Source organism: Cyprinus carpio, chromosome B16 (genome assembly GCF_018340385.1).
Source record: "Cyprinus carpio isolate SPL01 chromosome B16, ASM1834038v1, whole genome shotgun sequence".
Classification (NCBI taxonomy): domain Eukaryota; kingdom Metazoa; phylum Chordata; class Actinopteri; order Cypriniformes; family Cyprinidae; genus Cyprinus; species Cyprinus carpio.
The window spans coordinates 25,045,143-25,063,452 of NC_056612.1; the positions used below are offsets into that span (position 1 = coordinate 25,045,143).

The 18,310-nt window shown below is 33.1% G+C and overlaps 2 protein-coding genes across 2 annotated transcripts; both read right to left on the reverse strand.

The window, feature by feature from the left end:
• Positions 1-5,320: 5,320 nt before the first annotated feature.
• Positions 5,321-10,337, reverse strand: LOC109105453 (transmembrane protein 176A-like). Its single transcript, XM_042741699.1, has 7 exons — positions 8,547-10,337; positions 8,034-8,264; positions 7,523-7,639; positions 7,342-7,398; positions 6,991-7,218; positions 6,605-6,724; positions 5,321-6,494 (listed from the first exon to the last, which is right to left on the reverse strand). Exons 2-7 carry the CDS (start codon positions 8,205-8,207, stop codon positions 6,429-6,431), a joined length of 762 nt encoding a protein of 253 aa, XP_042597633.1. The 5' UTR covers positions 8,208-8,264; positions 8,547-10,337; the 3' UTR covers positions 5,321-6,428.
• Positions 10,338-14,271: 3,934 nt separating this feature from the next.
• LOC109105079 (transmembrane protein 176A-like) lies at positions 14,272-18,294 on the reverse strand. The gene is made up of 8 exons (XM_042741700.1): positions 18,276-18,294; positions 18,051-18,175; positions 17,479-17,706; positions 15,969-16,085; positions 15,787-15,843; positions 15,117-15,338; positions 14,734-14,853; positions 14,272-14,623 (listed from the first exon to the last, which is right to left on the reverse strand). Exons 3-8 carry the CDS (start codon positions 17,650-17,652, stop codon positions 14,561-14,563), a joined length of 753 nt encoding a protein of 250 aa, XP_042597634.1. The 5' UTR covers positions 17,653-17,706; positions 18,051-18,175; positions 18,276-18,294; the 3' UTR covers positions 14,272-14,560.
• Positions 18,295-18,310: the final 16 nt, after the last annotated feature.

Here is an 18,310-nt window from a genome sequence, read left to right on the forward strand (position 1 = left end):
ATGGTATCGCATTTTAGCTGGAAGCAACGGTTTTATCTTAATTGTGGATTTGTTTTTTTTTTACAAACATGCAGCTTTTCACTTCTCAAGATGTTAATTGATGGACTGGACTGGATTACTTGTGGATTTTTGTGATGTGTTTTTGGGTTGTTTGGACTCTCATTCTTATGGCACCCATTCACTGATCCACTGGTGAGCAAGTGATGTAATTTCTACAAATCTGTTCTGATGAAGAAACAAACTCATCTACATCTTGGATGGTCTGAGGGTGAGTAAATTATCAGAAAATGTTCATTTTTGGGTGGACTATTCCTTTAAATGGCTTTAATTTTACCAGTGAGCAGACGGTGCTGTTGTCAATATTACGCTGTTGTCTCTCTGTCGCTGACTGTATCAATTTCCCAAATCCTTGCTTCAGTAGACAATATGACATGGTCTGTGCTCAACAAGTATTAGGTCTTTAAATGGGTCATTATTATTATTATTATTATGTTCAGAGTTCAGAGTTTGGAGTTCAGAGGACATAAATGGGTGTGTAAAAACACATTGAAAAAAATACACAAAAAGGGCCGATGCCAAAGTGCTCTATAGTCATTTATTTAAGACAAAGGCAGCCACAACAAAGCTTAAATGGTTTATAAAAGGTAACATCCAAGGTCTGTAATATAGAGATCCTTGGTAACACCGCTTTTGTAAATGGAATTAAACATGCAGATGGAGGAGATGCACTTTAAATCATTTCACTACAATATTAAGAGACAACATGTTTTTGTGTTTATCTTGTCTCTTTAACATGCAGCACCAGGAGTATCATCTTCCAGGAGCAGCTTGTGAAGTTCTGGATCCTCCACCGACTGCAAAACCACAAACAATCATTAACACACAGAGCAGCTCTCTGAAACTCTCTCATGATCACAGTGGATTTGACTGATTGATTGTTGTAATAGTGCTGATGATACAGTACCTTTACATCTTCATCCTTCTTGCACAAAGCTTTCCCAGTCACAACACAGAAACTGATGGTCACATAGGTCTGAAGGACCGCCAGTGCTATCATAATGATATCTAGTCCTCTAAAGAAAATCTACTGGTGGTTAAAGATCAGAATGCCAGGTTATTAAAAGGAAAATCAAGTCTGTAAGACATTTACATCAACAAAACACAACAGCTCCCCTTCATGTTTTCCCTATCTCTATTAAGAAGACTTGGAATAAAAGCACATTTGGATAAAAAATAAAAGCTATTCCTATGAGTATGTTTACAATATGTGCAGTATCTAGTCTTACAACATCTAAAGTAAAGAAAGATAATCATTACCTCGATGAGGTTCCTGTAGTACTGACAGATGTCCTGTCCCCTACTGATTTCAGAGGAAGGTGTTCTATAATCATAACCATAATGTGAATAATAATAGGAACTGTGGCTTTCACAGTATTCAGCATGATTATTCGCAAGGTCCATTGAACACAGCACAACAGCTGTGATAGCCAGTGCAGCGCTGACTATGTTCAAAATCATCCCGATCGTCACCTGTAAAACACATACAATGTGTATAAAGCTTGCAAAACTGCATCTGTCAAAAACACAAATGCTTTTGCTAGACACTTACCAGACAAAAACTGGGAAACCTAGCTGCAAGAATACAGATGATTCCAACTACAAGGAGCTATAACAAGCAAAAGCAAACAAACAAAAACATCTGAACAAATCAAAAGAATGATACTTTGTGAGAAGCACTGCACAATAATTGATTGAGAAACATAGAAACGATCAAAAAGAGACCAAGTCTTACCACACTACCGAGCCAAAAGGGCGCCTGGGCTATTCTATCTAAAGTAAACCACGGCCCGAGACATGTAAACACAAACCCAACTGCAATACTGAGGACACCAGTTATCATCTGCACAATCTATGGAACAAGAGAACAATATAATTAAGAATATACTTATAATATACAAGTTGAGACTGCACAGGCAAACGTTTATTTTTTAAGTACATGGAGTTATACATGGAATGTTTTAAGGTTCTATCCGAAGCAATTTTGCAATTAATGTAAATGTCTGACTCACTCCAAGAGCTGTGTGGACGTCCTCCAGTTTCCCTTTTTTAATACCTTGGGATACCAAACACACTGGACTGTAGAGAAAACCCAGAATCTGACAAGGTACGGGCCATTTGCTCTTTGGGTTTGAGATGACCGTCAGTCCTTCACCCCGAGACACTGTCAGAGTCATGCTGCAGCGCTGAGCAGATGTGGTAGGAAACAATGGCCAAATCTTTTGTTAACTGCCTGAAACAAGAAATGATTGCACTGAAGGAGAAACATTTTATCATGGAGAGAAAAAATGAACTCAAATCATAAAAAAAAAAAAAAAATTTGTAGGCTATATGAATTAAATATTCTACACAGTATAAATATCTGATTGCCAAAACAGCACTGCTGACCTAAGTTTTGTACCCTACATAAAAGTCTTATATAGGAGTCTGTGTAAAAATCCACCTGCGTTATTATATTTAACATACTTGTCTTTTTATTTTAAGTTCAATATAATATTGTATATATTTTAAGGAAACACTGTTTACTTAAACTCACCTTGTGTGGCACGTCTTTGAGTCTCAGCACAGATGACGATGGAACGACTCTCTGTGGGGCTTTTTTGTTTTATTTTAAAGGCGGAGTTTTTCATTTTACAGGCAGTGCCTTGACTGTAAAAAGTGTAACAGGAATATTTTTCATGACTTGATTTACCATATAGAAACTGAAGACCAATATGTGGGGGTACTTAGAAAATAAATGATATTGATGACGTCAGAATTACTTCATAAGAAATGGGGCTAAACCGGGGCTATTAAAAATTCTGACTGGGCTATAGACCCCCCAGCCCTGGTGTAGCGCTGTCACTGATTCTACAGAATTGTTGAAAACTGCTAAAAGATTTGAAGTATTCAAATCTTAGATGTTTACTTACTAAGATCCTTCTATTATCTATTGATACCCACAGTAATATTTAAAATGATAATTTAATGGGGACTTTTAACTGGGAGGTGGCTGTCCCCAAACCTAAACCCCTAAAATTTGATGATATTTAAAATGATATTTAAATATTTTTGTAATTTTTTCCATAGTTGATTTTAAAAGTTTCTTTTTTATTCTTTTAAAAGTGAAGATCAAAATGTGTAAAAAACTGTGTCCCGCATTTTCATGTCACTACCGAAACAGTATATGTTTCAGGCCATTGGCTGAGACTGATTTTAACTACACCCCAACATTTATGATCGGGAAATATTCCTGTGTCCCCATGTCTCATAGTTACAAGGTGAGAATAGATAGGTCTCATAAAAGTTTGAAAATCTGTGTGTAACTTTAACGAATGTCACTACCGAACACCTTTTTTTCTGCAATTAAGCACACTTTTTTGGGGAGTTATTCCACAAAATTTAGTTTTTATATGTGTACCACTGTTCAGAACTGTGCTAGCTAACCATGTGCTGATTAGCATCTTTGAGCTAGGTTCAAAAGTATCTAAAATTGTCACTACTTTTGAGTTTCGGTAGTGACATCTTTGTTTGTTTGTTTTATTTGGGGGGGGGGGGGGTATTATCTCATTAAATCGTCACTACCGAAACAGTCACGAGTCACAACTCAAACATGTCAAAATTGTTTTGGTAGAGACAAAGGGGAACACATAATCATCATATTTGGGGGAAATTAACAACATTTTATTACACTTATGGAATTTTTTGTATTTTAGTATGTTTTAGTAGTGTTTTAGTGTGCAAGTTAAAATTCTGTAATGTGATGTGGTCACTACCAAAACATTTCTGTCACTACCGAAAATGTGCAGTCACTACCGAAACATGGGATGTTTTCTCAAAAATAAAGTGTACTAAATTATCAACTAAGATGTTATGATAGTTTTGTTTCAATGTGTATTCAAACTATAATAAATCCTTGACTTTGAAATCAGTATGATCAACTTTTTGCCTTTTACAAAGAAAAACTGCATTCAAAATACAACAAATCTCATGAAATACACTTAAATTAGTTTTTAATTTATTTACCTCTTTAAAATATTTTTTTAATAAAATAGAAAAAAATATATTTACAATGTAGATGTAAGAAAAACTTAATAGGTCAATATAACCCTTCTATTTAAATTATTATTACTGTGTTTTAGTAGTGACAAATTTTGGGGAGAGGAAAACTATTCCTAAACTTTCTGAAAATATGTTTTGAGAATTAGCTGCACAATTTCTAGAAACCTTGGGTATTGTACTTTGGATATTATACAATTTGCATACACACACATTTTTGTTTTTGGAAAAAGACACATTTTTTTCAAGACGTTTCCAACTCTGACTTTGGACCAATTCTGTAGAATGGTACAAACTGCATAAATATACATTTCCACACAGCAAATGATTTTGCTGTGAACACCTTAAGTTTTTTTTTTGTTGTTTTTTTTTTTTTTTTTTTGTTGGTTGAATGCATTTTTTTTTTTTTTTTTATGTAATTAATTGATATCCGTATCAAAACAACATTGTGCAGATCAGCCCTCAAAAATCAACACTGATAAAAACTAGAGATTCATGTAAAAACAGAATACCTCTATTGTGGCTTGTCAGACACACAAAAAAAATAAATGGTAATGCAGTGAAAATTAACGATGAAAATGCGTGTACACAGTTATTTTTGTCCCTTACCTTATTACATATGCATTTGTAGGAGTTTCCCTTTCAGATGCAAAATGTATGGGAGGAGAGTACTATTCAAATGAATCATGCAAGTGATTTGCTAAGGTTTGCTGTAGTTAGTAATGTAGTTAGTAGTCAGTTGTGTTAGTCACCTGTACTTGCACCATTATCTAATGCAACACTCCCCCCCCCAAAAAAAAAAAAAAACATTTTGCGCCTGTGTTGTTGTTATCAGTTCTGCTCATTCATAATTTGCACTGCTCTTAGTAGATTGTGTTGGTCATTATGAACATGCACTGCCTGTGTCTGTGATGCACATTATCAGTATATCAAAACTTTCCACTCCCATCGCCACTTTTATGTGAGGGTGTTGCATTCTTACGCTAATTTGCACTAATCTGGGCCTTGTGTTGCAGATGCATGACATCTGCTTTAAATCATTTTACTACAATATTGAAAGACAAAATGTCATTCCATTAAATTTTTTCATCTTGTCATGCAGCACAGGAAGTTGTTTTTTGGTCAACTGTTCCTCTAATGGCTGTTGTAAATTCTACAAGTGAGCAGATGGCGCTCGCTTGTAAATGGGTAAAACATGGAAAAAATACACAAGAAGGACTGATGCCAAAGTGTTCTAGTCATTTATTTTAAACAAAAGCAGCCATAACAATATTTAATAGGTTAATAAAAGGTAACACCCAGGGTCTGTAATAGGCTATATAGAAATCAATGGTAACACCACTTTTGTAAATGGATATAAGTGTAAATATAGCTGCGAACATCAGTTTCAGGGCTAAGCACTACAGAAGCCAGCAAAAGGCAAAACTAATCAAAAGCTATTAGAATCTTTTTAATTTGGTTATAATTTTTAAACACAAAGTGGCACAGCCTCAAAAGTTTTTGAGTACCTTGAGGACATGGTACCGATGACACTTATCAAGTTTCATGATGATATGCCAATGCATTCATAAAATACAGTATTTTATGACAATGTTCACAATGGCCGACGTGGGAAAGTCGGATATCTTTCAACTTTGTGATATTGTGATTTTTGGTCAAACTGTTAAATTTTTTAAAGCCAAAATAGCCATGTTTTAGGTCTCCTGACCACTAGGTGGCGCTGTGCTGAAAGGTCACTTCAGATCATGGTTGTCATAACAAACACCAAGTTTGATCTGAATATGCTAAAGCATTGCCGAGATATAGCCTCACGTTCACTTTGGCAAGTTCTTTGACAAATTTGTTCATTCATTATTCGATGTGGTCTGAAGATGATATGATTCAATTTCCATGAAAATTGGACAAACGATATAGGAGGAGTTTGAAAAAATAGGTTTTCCGAAAAATTCTAAATGGTGGACAAATTTTTATGGTACATTCACCAAGGAATCGGAGGAAAAAAAATTGTTTCTAGCCATTTAGTTCAAAAGTTATCACAACCGTGAGTGCAAATTTGGAAAAGTGGTGGTGCTACAGGTTTTGAGTTCGAGACTCCAAATTTGCTGTGATTTTAGTTGAAAACGAGGAAGAAGAAGAACATTAACGGATACAATAGGTGCCTATTCGGTGCGTGGCCTCTAATAAGAGCACTAATGGATACAATGCACCTTTGGTGCTTGGCCCCTAATTAAACATGTCTTTCAATTTCTACAGTTTTACAAATGGAGGAGATCTACTTTAAATTATTTCACAACAGTATTAAGACAACATGCTTTTGTGTTACTCTTGTCTCTCTAACATGCAGCACCAGCAGTGGTGTCTTCCAGGAGCGGCTTGTGAAGTTCTGGATCCTCCACCGACTGCAAAACCACAAACAATCATGAACACACAGAGCAGCTCCCTGAAACTCTCTCATAATCACAGTGGAGTTGAGTGATTGATTGTTGTAATAGTGCTGATGATACACTACCTTTACATCTTCATTCTCTTTGCGCAAAGCTTTCCCAGTCACAACACAGAAACTGATGGTCACATAGATCTGAAGGACTGACAGCACTATCATCATGATATCTAGTCCTCTAAAGAAAATCTGGGTGGGTAAAGAGTAGAATGTCAACATTTTAAAAAGGAAAATCATCCATAAAGCCTGTATGGCATTTACAGTAAATCAATAAAACATAACAGATTCCTTTCATGTTTTCCCTATACCAATTCAGAGAACCTGGAAAAAAGCACATCATCTGGACAACTTTTTGCTTTTTGTAAAAGAACTTGAACTGTGAGCATTTTTGGAAGATTTTATATGTTGTAGCTAGTCTTACATCATTTAAAGAAAAGAAAGATAATCATCATTACCTCAATGAGACTCTTGTAGTACAGACACATCTCCTTTCTCCTACTATCTTCAGGGGAAGGCGTTTTATTACCATAATCATAATCATAGCCATCATAACGTGAATAATAATAACTGTGGCTTTCACAGTTTTCAAATGTATGATCATATGAAAGGCCCACTGAATACAGTACACCAGCTGTGATAGCCAATGCAGCACTGACTAAATTCAGAAAGATCCCAGTTGTCAGCTGTGAAACACAAACAAAATATACATACTGACATATACATACACACACGCACACATACAAATATACAGTAAACCAGCAAAACTAGAACTGTCAAAAACACAAATGCCTTTGATAGACACTTACCAGACAAGAAGTGGGAAAATTTGCTGTGAGAATACACATGATTCCAACAACAAGGAACTATAATAGTAATAAAAAAAATAAAAAAAAATTTATTTTGAACATATCAATACTTTTTGGCAGGCACTGCACAATATTAATTGATTTATAAACATAAAAATGATCAAAATGAGACTTGTCATACCACACTACCAATCCAAAAGGGTCCAAGGGCTATTCTATAAAGGATAAACCATGACCCAAGGCATGTATACATAATCCCCACAGCAATATTGAGGACACCAGTTATCATCTGCAAAATCTATGGAACAAGAAAACAATATAGTTAAGAAAATAACAAGTTGGCACAATGACATTGTAAGTCAACCAATTAAATTTTAATTGACTGAGTTTCTCAGTCAAAAACAACAGTTTAGCAAGTGAATGCAAACCAAAACCATCAAAACCATGTCCTTTTAGGGGCTCCATAGGTGTTTTAACAATGTTTTTAATACATTGTACTAACACAATCTAACTCAGGGGTCTCCAATCCTGCTCCTGGAAATTGCAACATTAAGAAACGTAAAAACATTGTAAGCATCTTACATGGAATGTTTATTAAGTTCTGTCCCAAAAAATATCCAAAGTATGCGAAAATCACAAGACCTGAAAATATCAGAAAGGTATTTTGGAATTAATATAAATGTCAAACTCACTCCAAAAGCTGTGTGGACATCTTTCAGCTTCCCTTTCATATCATGGGATAAAGAAGACACTGGACTACAGCAGAGAAAACCCAGAATCTGACACAGTACGGGCCATTTGCTCTTTGGGTTTGAGGTGACTGTGATGACCGTCAAACCTTCACCCCGAGACACTGTCAGAGTCATGCTGCAGTGCTGAACAGATGTGGTACGCAGTAGGTAACAATGGCCAAACCTTCTAGACTGCAAGAAACAAGAAGAACAGCAAACGATTACCATTGCAGGAGAATCAGTTTTTATGTACATATATTCATATTCATATATTGAAGAGAGAAAAAAAGAAATTTAACAGATTAAAGGGATACTCCACGCTAAAATGAAACAGGAAACAGTTAAGGTGAAGAAGGCAGTTTAACCACTGTTTGTTTGTTCATTATCCTTACCATTCTTGTCCTTTTTATTTTTATTTTGTTCATTAAATTATTGTTAATAATCTTAAGAAACACTGTTTTAACTTAAACTCACCTTGTGTGGCACGTCTATGAGTCTCAGTCCAGATGAGTGAAGATGGCACAATGGGTTTTTTGTTGTTGTTGAAGGTGGAGTTTTGAGTTTTCCTGGCAGTGACTTCCTTAAATCTGTAAACAAGTATAACAGGAATGTTGTTCATGATTCAATTAATGTTTAGTAATAATATTAAGCAATAATATTAAATGTTAGGCTACTTACCTTCACTCCACAATGTTGAAAATCATACAAAAGAAAGATTTTTTAAAGGGTTTCAGGGCAAATCTGAAATGTAGCTTCTATAAATTACTGAATATTTTTATCAAGTTATTATTTATTAATCATGATATAGGTATACAGACTAGAACTTAAGCCATGCAAACAAATTCTCCACCGCAATATTGATGACACTAATTATAATTTGCAGAATCTATAGAACAAGAGAACCATATAGTGTTTCCACCAGCTGTCAGTAATCTTAAAAATGTCAAGATATAAAAATAAGAATGTACACAACTACTGCAAAGACAGCTTGAGATAACATTTTTACTTAATACATACTTGATCATGTCAGGCTTCCAATTTTTTGCAATGTATCCAAAATATTTTATTTTAGTCATTTAAAATTAACAAGCCAACTGGCCACAACCATGAACATTTTCAGTGCATTGTTTGTATTAATTTAATTTTCTTGTATTAACGTTTGCAACTTAAAACTGGAACTAAAAGTTACAGCTTAGTTCTAATCATTTTTGAGGATCCAAATACATAAATTGCATGTCGTGTTTTCAGCACATAGGTGTTTCAAAAACATTTAATACATTATGCATCATAATCTAACTGTGAAAAATATTTTAATCATCTTAAATCTTATACCTTTTTTAATGTTCAAATCAAATCTATCCAAAGAAGGCATGAAAATATAAAACATTTTTTGTTGCGATTAAAATCTGACTCACTCCAAGAGCTGTGTGTCAGCTTCTCTTTCTCTTTCATATATTTTCATATTTATTATGGTCAAACCCTCATTATGAGACACTGTTAGAGAAATATTTCCTCTCAGGAAACAGAACAAGATACAAGCTACATGGACAAGGAATTGCAAAGTGATGATACGGCTAAATGGAACACCTGAAGAAGCCAAAGTACTCATAATAAGAGAACTTAAAGAATTGGAACAGTACGGATAAGTGAGGACTGCTTGGAGGAATATCCTAGTAAAATGATAATTGTAAATCGTGGCTACAAGGGTGAACTATGTGGACTGTTCATATGGATCAACAATATAAAATGATGGACCTTGATCAGGATTTCTTGTTTCCATATAGAGATATTGACGATGGGGAGTTTGTTAATATTCATAAAGACTGTGTGTCTGGTCATTTACAAAGTCACTGTAAGTATGAACATTTAAATTTTAAAACTTACAATCACACAGATTACAAAATGTATGAGATTGATAATGACATAGACCCAGAAAACCACTTTTTCAATAATATAAAAAATAATTGTTGTGAGTACTATACTGAAGAACAATTTAATAGAAATGTGGAAATGGAAGGGGCATTATCAATAATACATTTTAATAGTAGAAGTCTCTATAAAAACTTCGTACAAATTAAGGATTTTTTGTGCAAGTTTAATAAATTTGATGTGATTGCTGTGTCAGAGACTTGGCTTGATAATGAGAAAGCACAAGATGTAGAATTGGATGGATATAATTTGTTGACGATTAACAGAGTTAACAAAAAAGAAGGAGGAGTTGCTTTATATGTTGACACAGCGTTAAAATGTAGTTTGATTAAAAGTATGTCATGGACTATAGAAAAAACATTCTGGAATGCTTAACCATAGAAATCGACTTTGAAAGATCTAAAAATATAATAATTAGTTGTGTGTATAGAACAACAGGAACATGTATTGATACATTTATGAATAGATTAGAAGGTGTGTTAAATAAATGGAATGAGAACAAGTTACAATTTATATGTGGAGATTTTAACATTGATTTGTTAAATCCAAATGGACATAAGAGAACATCTGATTTTATTGATACAATGTATAGTAAAGGTATATTTCCGGTGATTACAAAACCAAGTAGAATAACATCAGACACTGCTACACTAATTGATAATATATATACAAATGAAATTGGAGGGGAAATTGTAGGAGGATTATTTATAAATGATATGACTGATCATCTCCCAGTTTTTGCGATCTTTCAAAGATTTTTTACAAAACCAAATGAAAATAGGACAAACAATGTTAAAATGATTCGACATAGAACACCAGAAGCCAGCATTGCTGCCCTTGGGGAGGATTTAAAGAAACTTAATTGGAGTGAGGTTTATGAAAATGAAGATCCTAATAGAGCCTATGATGCTTTTTTAACCATACTGATTGAAAAATATGAAAAACATTATTTTTTCAAGAAGTTTGTAAGGAAGCAAAAAAATGTGGACAAACCATGGATTACAAATGGAATAGAGAAGGCATGTAAAAAGAAGAATGCATTATACAGGAAATTTATTACAACAATGACAAAACAAGCTGAAAATAATTATAAAATTTATAAAAATAAATTAGAAAGTATTATAAGAATTAGTAAAAAGGATTATTATCATACATTATTGAACAAGTATAAGAGTAATACAAAAAAAACATGGGAAGTACTTAATAGTATAATAAAAACAAATAGAGGAAAAGTAGATTACCCTAATTATTTTGTAAATGATGAATCAGGAATTATAAATAAAGTGAATGACATTGTCAATACATTTAATGAGTATTTTGTAAATGTTGGTTATAAGTTAGCACAAGAGATTGTGGAGCAGAGAAATGAGGAAAGGCCAGATGAAGTAGATATCCCTAATAATATCCATTCAATATTTATTAGGGGAACTCATGAAATGGAAATACTTGATATTGTTAATAATTGTAAGAATAAACAATCAACTGATTGTAATGATATTGACATGTCATTATTAAAAAATATCATAGAATATATAGTAAAACCATTTACATATATTTGTAATCAATCATTTTTAACAGGTATATTTCCAAATAATATGAAAATAGCTAAAATTATTCCTATCTTTAAAAGCGGTGATAGACATCTTTTTTCCAATTACAGACCAATTTCTCTGCTTTCCCAGTTCTCGAAAATTTTGGAAAAACTATTTGTGTGTAGGCTAGACAACTTCATAGACAAACATAAACTATTGAGTGAACATCAGTATGGTTTTAGAGCAAATAGGTCAACTTCAATGGCAGTGATGGAAATGGTAGAAGAGATTTCCACTTCAATGGATAATAATGAATATACTTTGGGGGTATTCCTGGATTTAAAAAAAGCTTTTGACACTATTGATCATGAAAAATTAATGAGGAAACTGGAAAGATATGGTATAAGAGGCAAAGCCTATTTTTGGTTAAAAAGTTACCTTGATGACAGATATCAATTTGTCCAAATAAATGATGTTAGATCAGATTTAATGAAAGTAACTTGTGGTGTTCCACAGGGCTCGGTGTTAGGCCCCATAATGGTTTGTACTGTATATAAATGATATTTGTGAAGTGTCAAAAATATTAAAAATGGTTTTGTTTGCTGTTGACACTAATTTATATTGTTCAGGGAAAAATTTGGAACAGCTTCTGAATACAGTGGAAATTGAATTGATGATCTTAAAAAAAATGGTTTGATGATAATAGATTGTCATTGAATTTAAGTAAAACAAAGTTCATAATATTTGGTAATCGAAAGAGTATTAATAAAGTTAAAATTAGGATTAACAATGAGGAAATAGATAGAGTATATGAAAATAAATTTCTAGGTGTTATAATAGATCATAAATTAAGTTGGAAACCACATATTAATCATGTAAAAAGAAAAATGTCACAATCCATTGCAATATTACATAAAACTAAACATATTCTGAATGAAAATTCATTATATATTTTGTATTGTGCGCTCATAGTTCCATACATGATCTATTGTGTGGAGGTTTGGGGACATGCATATAAAACCAATATAAATCCAATATATATGTTACAAAAAAGAGCAATAAGGATTATAAAACATGTTGACTATCACGAGCCAACTAATCAATTGTTTAGTAACTTAAATGCTTTAAAATTATTTTTATATTTTTGATTTAGTAAATTTCTACACTGTACAGACAATGTATAAAGTCTACAGTAATTTGCTTCCAAACTGTATCCAGAGGCTGTTTGAAATAAGAGAAAGTCAGTATGGAATAAGAGGAATGCATATGTTTAAAAAAAATAAGGGTAAGAACTAATACAAAAATAGATGCATATCTGTCAAAGGGGTTAATCTATGGAATAATTTGCATACGGAATTAAAATTGTGTAATTCACTTTGTAAATTCAAGAAAATGTTTAAAAACAAGGTGGTTAATGATTATTTAATTTAACGGGTATTATAATTTATTTTATTTATTTTTTTCTTTATATACTTTGTATATGTGTGCCCTTGTATTAATCGCTACTAGTGAAAAGTGCCACTCATTTGATTGATAATTATGTACAAAGGGTAGGCTTAATAAGCAGAGGCTTCAGTCTTTTCGGGTAATATGTACAACTTTATTTATTTTTGTATGATTGATTGTCTGTGAGGACCGAAATTAAATAAACATTAAACATAAACATAAACATGTAAATTCCTAACATTTTGTTCCCCTTCACAAACAATTTGCGTGATTATTAAACAGCATTGATCTGTAGTTTTCTCATTGACTGCATCAACATTTCTGTAAGAAGTGAAGGCTGATGTGTGCTTGCTAAAAAGTAGTCGTTGATATTCAAGTCACACCTTTTACATTGTTCTTACTTTTTAATGGCATGTGAATTTTACAGATCTTATGAAACACAGTAAACTCAGACTTACCTTATGAGTAACTGACTGTATGTAAGTTTCCTTTTTGTTCTTCTTGAAATTTAAAGAACCTGAGTCTAAAGTCAAGTTGAAACTGAATACATAATAAACACTACAGATATTAACAAATATTAAACAATACAGCATAAAAAGGTCTTACATTTACAACTAACTAATGTATTCTTGTATTCAATTCTTTAAGTTTTATGGATCTTTTTATGATTCATATATATATATATATATATATATATATATATATATATATATATATATATATATATATATTCTTTTCTAAATTAATTTTTCTGTAAAGCACTATGTATAATATTTATATAAATAAACATGGCTTGTCTACAAATGCAACAAACGCAAAACGTAAATTGGCACAGCTGGCTAAATTATGAGTATTAGTGTAGTTTTCTAAGCAATAATAGAGTAGTGGCCAAAATTATTAGAACACTAGTATTTTCACCAGCTAAAAAATGGTTTACGTCAGTTATTTCTATCTTTTGCTGTAGTGTGTCATTAGGAAATATGTTTACATTTCCAAACATTAATTTTGCCATTAATTGTAATAATCCAGTGAGTTTTAGTCTGACAACAGCCAGTGCTCCACACAGAGATCTGATCTATTCATTATCAGTCTGTCTGGAATGGCATGAAGAAACAGAACAAACTGAGAAACTATCAAAACAGAAGAACTATGCCAAAATATACAAAACTCCAAAATACAACAACCCTAAAACTGTTCTAATAATTTTGGCCACCACTATATGTATATGTATGGAAATATAGTTGTTGTACAAAGGAAGACTTAGTAGGGAAGCTGTAAAAAAAATGAAAGGGTTGATGCCAAAGTGCTGAAGTCATTTATTTTTAAACAAGCAGTCCCAAAGATCACAACTAAATTTAAAAAGATAATTAAAGGTGACACCCACTAATCTACACGATGAGAAAGATAAACGATGACATTTTTGTAAAAGGAAAAAAACAAGTGTAAATCAACATGCAATTTAATGGTGTTGCGGATGTAGAGAGATTTGCTTAAAATCATTTCACTACAATACTGAGACACAAAATGCCACTAGATTACAAGCACAAAGAGTCTGTTTGATTATTATGTGTGTTTATCTTGTCACACAGCACCAGCAGTAACATCTTCCAGGAGCGGCTTGTGAAGTTCTGGATCCTCCACCGACTGCAAAACCACAAACAATCATGAACACACAGAGCAGCTCTCTGAAACTCTCTCATGATCACAGTGGATTTGACTGATTGATTGTTGTATTAGTGCTGATGATACAGTACCTTTACATCTTCATCCTCTTTGCGCAAAGCTTTCCCAGTCACAACACAGAAACTGATGGTCACACAGATCTGAAGGACCGACAGCACTATCATCATGATATCTAGTCCTCCGAGGATCATCTGGGTGGGTAAAGAATAGAGTGTTAACTTACTAAAAAGGACAACCATCCATAAAGCCTGTAATACATTTACAGTAAACCAATAAAACACAACAGCTCCCTTTCATGTTTTTCCTTTTCCTATTCAGAAAACCTGAAAAAAAGCACATCATCTGGACAACTTTTAGCTTTTTGTAAAATAACTTGAACTGTGAGCATGTTTGGAAGATTTGATATGCAATAGCTAGTCTTACACCTTTTAAAGAAAAGAAAGATAATCATTACCTCATTGAGATTCTTGTAGTACAGACACATCTCTTTTCTCCTAGTATCTTCAGGGGAAGGCGTGTCGTAATGATAACCATATCCCTTATAGCGTGAATATTGATAACTGCTGGTTTCACAGTTTTCATATATATGATCATTCGCAAGGTCCACTGAATACAGCACAACAGCTGTGATAGCCAATGCAGCACCGACTACATTTAAAATGATCCCGATTATCAGCTGTGAAACACAAAGAATATATATATATATATATATATATATACACATGCATACAGACATATATACACACACACAAACATTCAAATGCTTTTGATAACTTTTTATAGGCGTATAAAACTCTATAGGCGGAGCTTGACACAACTACCTGTCTTTTTAGGCAAGTACCAGATAAAAGGTGACATGCCATGAAATGTTTTTAATATGTGATCAAAATTTTATAAAAACATTGTAAGTTAGGCCTATTAATTGTAATGATTTCATTTCCATGGTTATTCAAACAATGAATACATTATATAGAGCAAGCGAGCAAAGAACACTGTATCAACGGAGCTTTCTGAAACTCCGAATCAGTTAAACCATTGCATCTCGCAAAATGATTCACTGATTCAAAGCGCTCCAATCAGATTGCGTATTTTGGGAATCATTTGATTCAGATCAAGACACTTACCAGACAAGAAGAGGGAAACTTCGCTGTAAGAATGCACACAATTCCAACTACAAGGAACTATAATAAAAAAAAAGTGCTTTTGATTTTGAACATATCAAAAGAATGATACTCTTTGACAGGCACAACACAACATTAACTGATTTATAAACATAAAAATGATCAAAATGAGACCTGAGTCTTACCATACTTCCGAGCCAAAAGGGTCCCTGGGCTATTCTTCCCATGGTAAACCATGACCCGAGGCATTGAAGCACAATCCCAGCCACAATATTGAGGACACCAATTATCATCTGCACAATCTATTGAACGAGACAACAATATAGTTAAGAATATACCAAGTTGGCACAATGACATTGTAAGTCAACCAATCAAATTTTTGCTGTCAGTCTGGACAAACAAACATTTTTTATTGGTATAAATAAGTATTTGAACAAAGTTCCCAAAATGCTTCATATTGTTTTAATAAATTACATTTAGCTGCACAGGCTAAAAAAATTGCAGCTAAAATGTACATTTTCCAAAACTATTACTTTTAACTAATCCAAAAACTGCACATAATGTTTTTGTACAGAGCCCCTAAGGGGACATAGCTATTGTGGGGAAAAAATTATATAGGGAGGAAAAATTATATTTCAATAACTTTGCGTTCTCTCACGAAAGTGTTGCTTTCCCACAAGATACATTGTGCTTGCTTACAAATCCACTGAAATACAGTTTTTCCTCTCACTTAATGTTCTTTCCATCACAAAAGTATGGTAGCTTGTTTCTGCCATTGAATAAAAAAAGAAACAAAAAAGTAATTTTAAAAAGTAACTTTTTCTCTTCAACATTTATATCTCACAATTTGGATTTTTTTTCTCACATTTCTGAGGACAAATGTCTGAATTGCAAGATATAAACTCTTATAATTACAAGGTTCTGAGTCAATTCTGAATTCTGTTTATGCTACAACATAAATAATTACAATAATACAATTCTTACAAGACTTTTTTCCTCACAATTCTGAGGTAGTTCTGACTTTTCTTCTAAGAATTGTGGGGGTCATATCTTGCATTAGGGTTTTTAACATAAAAATAAAAAAGGTTACTGTGAATTTGATCTCATAGTCCAGAATTTTTTTCTAAGAAAAAAATTAATTGCAAGATATAAACTCTCAGATATAAAGTAAAGAGTCTAAACTATATGATATACATTTAGAATCGAGAGAAAAAAACCTAAATTGTGAGATAAAAAGTCACTTTTGTATCTTGTTTTTAACTTATTTATTTTTTTTATCCTGTGGTGGAAACGATGCAAAGTTTCTTGGGTGAACACAAAAGTTTGGCGAGTAACTGCAGAGTTTCTCAGTGACAAACACAGTTTTTAGTGAAACTACACAGTTTAGCACGTGAATGCAAAAGTGTTGAAATATAATTTTTCCCAATTTACCAAAACCATGTCCCTTTAGTGGCTCCATAGGTGTTTTAAAAATGTTTTTAATACATTGAACTAACACAATACTAACACACTAACTCAGGGGTCTCCAATCCTGCTCCTGGAAATCGCAACATTAAGAAACGTAAAAACGTTGTAAGCATCTTACATGGAATGTTTATTAAGTTCTGTCCAAAAACATATCCAAAGTATGCGAAAATCACAAGACCTGAAAATATCAGAAAGGTATTTTGGAATTAATATAAATGTCAAACTCACTCCAAGAGCTGTGTGGACATCTTTCAGCTTCCCTTTCATTCCTTGAGACACGAAACACACTGGACTGTAGCAGAGAAAACCCAGAATCTGACACAGTACGGGCCATTTGCTCTTTGGGTTTGAGGTGACGGTGATGACCGTCAGTCCTTCACCCTGAGACACTGTCAGAGTCATGCTGCTGATGGAAGTGATGGACTTCAATCTTTCAGTAGGAAACAATGGCCAAACCTGTTTGTTAACAGCATGAACAAAGAACAGCAAATGATTATTATTGCTGGAGAATCAGTTTTCAAGTACATATCACAATATCAGGAGGAAAAAAAGACCTTTAACACTTTAAACAAGACTTAAAAAGAGGTTTTTATGATAGTACACAAATGTAATATTCTATGTTTGATTATCAAAACACCATTGCTACATAAAAGAACAATGCAAAAATCCCCCTGTGCTGTTTCATATAAGGAAGTTGTGGTGCAGGCTTTTTAACCACAGATTGTTCATTATCTTTAACGTTCTGGTCTATGAAAAGTATATGAAATTATTGTTATTAAACTTAAGAAATACCATGTTACCTTAAACTCTCCTTGTGTGGCACGTGTGAGGCTCAGTAAAGATGATTGAAAATGTCTCTCTGTGGGCTTTTTTTTTTTGAAGGAGGAGGAGTTTTTATTTTTCCTGGCAGTGACTTCCTCATAGACTGTAAACAAGTATAACAGGAATTTTGTTCATGAATTGATTTACCGTTTGGTAGGCCTAACTGAAGATGTAAGTTGTTAATAATTACAAATGCTACTCACCTTCACTCCACAACGTTGACAATCATATGAAAGAA

What these genes read in the sequence shown, in the direction of transcription:
- LOC109105079 (XM_042741700.1), bottom strand. Translation starts at nt 17,652, where the DNA reads ATGACTCTGACAGTGTCTCAGGGTGAAGGACTGACGGTCATCACCGTC. An exon ending in ATGTCCACACAGCTCTTGGA is followed by an intron (nt 16,086 to 17,478) that starts GTGAGTTTGACA and finishes CTCGTTCAATAG; the next exon opens with ATTGTGCAGATGATAATTGG. An exon ending in CCTTTTGGCTCGGAAGTATG is followed by an intron (nt 15,844 to 15,968) that starts GTAAGACTCAGG and finishes TTTTTATTATAG; the next exon opens with TTCCTTGTAGTTGGAATTGT.
- LOC109105453 (XM_042741699.1), bottom strand. Translation starts at nt 8,207, where the DNA reads ATGACTCTGACAGTGTCTCGGGGTGAAGGTTTGACGGTCATCACAGTC. An exon ending in ATGTCCACACAGCTTTTGGA is followed by an intron (nt 7,640 to 8,033) that starts GTGAGTTTGACA and finishes CTTGTTCCATAG; the next exon opens with ATTTTGCAGATGATAACTGG. An exon ending in ACTACAAGAGTCTCATTGAG is followed by an intron (nt 6,725 to 6,990) that starts GTAATGATGATT and finishes TTACCCACCCAG; the next exon opens with ATTTTCTTTAGAGGACTAGA.